Here is a 3,273-nt window from a genome sequence, read left to right on the forward strand (position 1 = left end):
GAGAAGTGCTCACTAACACAGATTTAGACAGATTTGTGAACAATATTTGAGAGAAATAGGCCTTTTGTGTACATAGAAAAAGTCTTAGATCTTTGAGTTCAGCTCATGACAAATGGGGGCAAAAACAAAAGTGTTGCGTTTATAATTGTATTTAGTGTATATTGTAAAATATTGTTATAAAATAGTAATATATATATATATATACATGTATGTAAGAAATTTAAAAGAAATACATTTTTTTAAATTATTTCTATGATTTGTTTTTATGATTTTTAAAATATTTATAATATTTATTAAAAAAATTATAATATTATAAAAAATATTAATATTATTTTTTTTATATGTTAACAATTACTTTTAATGGATATTTAATGCATAAAGTGAAATTTACTAGGAAATTGAAATAATTTATATATGATTTAAAAAATATTTTTTATGAATTAAAAAAAATTATTACTTATAACAATTACATCATTGTTTTAAAATATTAATATTATTTTTACGTTAACCATTTTTTATGGATATTTAACGTATATATTTAATTTAATGTTTTTAATGTATATATTTAAGTTAATGTTTGTTTAACGTATATATTTAATTTAATGTTTTTAATGTATATATTTAAGTTAATGTTTGTTTAACGTATATATTTAATTTAATGTTTTTAATGTATATATTTAAGTTAATGTTTGTTTAACGTATATATTTAATTTAATGTTTTTAATGTATATATTTAAGTTAATGTTTGTTTAACGTATATATTTAATTTAATGTTTTTAAATATATACATTAAAAAACATTAAATTAAATATATACGTTAAAAAACATTAAATTAAATATATACGTTAAACAAACATTAAATTAAATATATACATTAAAAACATTAAATTAAATATATACATTAAATATCCATAAAAAATGGTTAACGTAAAAATAATATTAATATTTTAAAACAATGATGTAATTGTTATAAGTAATAATTTTTTTTAATTCATAAAAAATATTTTTTAAATCATATATAAATTATTTCAATTTCCTAGTAAATTTCACTTTATGCATTAAATATCCATTAAAAGTAATTGTTAACATATAAAAAAAATAATATTAATATTTTTTATAATATTATAATTTTTTTAATAAATATTATAAATATTTTAAAAATCATAAAAACAAATCATAGAAATAATTTAAAAAAATGTATTTCTTTTAAATTTCTTACATACATGTATATATATATATATATTACTATTTTATAACAATATTTTACAATATACACTAAATACAATTATAAACGCAACACTTTTGTTTTTGCCCCCATTTGTCATGAGATATAATATTATATAATAAATAAAAATTATATAAAATATAACAAATTATATAGAAATCATTTTAGAAATTATTTTCACTTCAGTTTTAATTTCACCCCATGCTAGAGCAGTGTTACTTTAGTATCACAGAGATACTATCACAGTTTGTATTAATATTTTGAATTATATTGTATTTTGACACATCAGTTATTTTAAGTGTAGTTCAATGTTGAGCAGCTGACCTGTGTGTGCTGCAGTCGGGCCGTGTCCAGTGCAGACGGATGGTGTGTGACTGTGATAATCCCTCGCTGGATCTGTTCTGCTGTCCGGAGTGTGACCCGCGCCTCACGTCCCAGTGTCTGCATCAGAACGGCCTGCTGACCTTCTCCAGCGGAGACTCCTGGATCCACAGCTGCCAGCGCTGCCAGTGTCTGGTGAGACCAAAGATAACTATACTGCATTTTATCATCTGTGACTCTGGAGCACAAAAGCAGTCTTAAGTCGCTGGGGTATATTTGTAGCAATAGCCAACAATACATTGTATGGGTCAAAATTATAGATTTTTCTTTTATGCCAAAAATCATTAGGATATTAAGTAAAGATCATGTTCCATGAAGATATTTTGTAAATTTCCTACCGTAAATATATCAAAACTTAATTTTTGATTAGTAATATGCATGGCTAAGAACTTCATTTGGACAACTTTAAAGATGATTTTCTCAATATTTAGATTTTTTTGCACCCTCAGATTCCAGATTTTCAAATAGTTGTATCTCAGCCAAATATTGTCCTATCCTAACAAACCATACATCAATGGAAAGCTTAATTATTCGTCTTTCATGTGATGTATAAATCTCAATTTCACAAAATTGACCCTTATGACTGGTTTTGTGTTCCAGGGTCACATATAAGTACAATATATCTATTCTAAATTACCTGCTAATTGCCTCCCATTTCACTACTGTAATGTACAGTTTTGATTTCCATGCCTATAAAAATCATAGAAATTATTAAAATTGTAGAAATGCCAGTGCTGAATTAAATGTAATAAAATAAATAATTAAAAAACAATCTTAAAATAATGATTAAATGAGTTGTTTTAATTGTTTGCAAATGCTGATGTTATGAAATGCATTATTTATATGTTTTAAAAATCATTTTTACACAAAACAGGATCAAACATGCAAAATTAAAAATCATATTTCATTACCATGATAAACCTGGACAACACTTGCTGACACAGACAACATAATCAGGTCATATGACAAAAATATAACAAAATACAGTTTGGAGCGTTTATCATTGTACAGTAGGCAGTATGTAGTGCACCGTATGCACTAAGTAGTGTGCTAGTGTTCCATTTTGAACACTAAAAGCTGAATTTCTGGAACAGTCTCCATCTGCCAACAAGAAGTCCAGACTGATAAATAAAATGCATGGAAAATGTATTACCGTCACATTCGACGCGGCTCTGGACGATAGCACGAACCCCGGCGGAATGAGGCCAAATCTCTGCTTAGCCAGATCTGCAATACATGCCCTGTGTCTAAGACGCAGTTATTGATAGCTGCTGAGCTGAACGGAGCTCACTGTGGAGGATTCGCTTTAAATGTCAACCTGATCAGGCCTCGCTCTCTGAAGCTGCTTTAGACTTATGCACAACATCACAGAGCAGCTGCATGGATGAAGTTAAGTAGAGTCGAAAGAGATGGGTTTTCAGCTGCCGCTTGAAAATTGTCAGGGATTCAGCATTCCGGATAGGGGTGGGAAGATCACTCCACCAGCCAGGAATGGTGAACGAGAATGTTCCGGAAATTGATTTTGAGCCTCTGTGATGATACCACGAGGCGTCACACACTCGTAGATCTCAGACTTCTGGAGCGGATGTAGATTTGTAGTAGTGAGTGGAAGTAGGCGGGTGCTGAGCCTGTGGCTGTTCTATATGCAAGCATCAATGTCTTGAACT

The 3,273-nt window shown here is 28.3% G+C and overlaps 1 protein-coding gene across 1 annotated transcript in view; it reads left to right on the forward strand.

Annotated features, from left to right (window-relative positions):
* Nucleotides 1–3,273, forward strand: part of LOC107661281 (protein kinase C-binding protein NELL2-like) — a 99,294-nt gene that overhangs the window by 93,060 nt on the left and 2,961 nt on the right. Inside the window, exon 15 of the mRNA XM_016450779.1 lies at nucleotides 1,565–1,741. Within this exon, the coding sequence (XP_016306265.1) occupies nucleotides 1,565–1,741 (177 nt within the window). The remainder of the gene's footprint in view (nucleotides 1–1,564; nucleotides 1,742–3,273) is intronic.

The sequence above is a fragment of the Sinocyclocheilus anshuiensis genome, unplaced genomic scaffold (assembly GCF_001515605.1).
Source record: "Sinocyclocheilus anshuiensis isolate Anshui unplaced genomic scaffold, SAMN03320099.WGS_v1.1 scaffold499, whole genome shotgun sequence".
In the NCBI taxonomy this organism is placed as follows: domain Eukaryota; kingdom Metazoa; phylum Chordata; class Actinopteri; order Cypriniformes; family Cyprinidae; genus Sinocyclocheilus; species Sinocyclocheilus anshuiensis.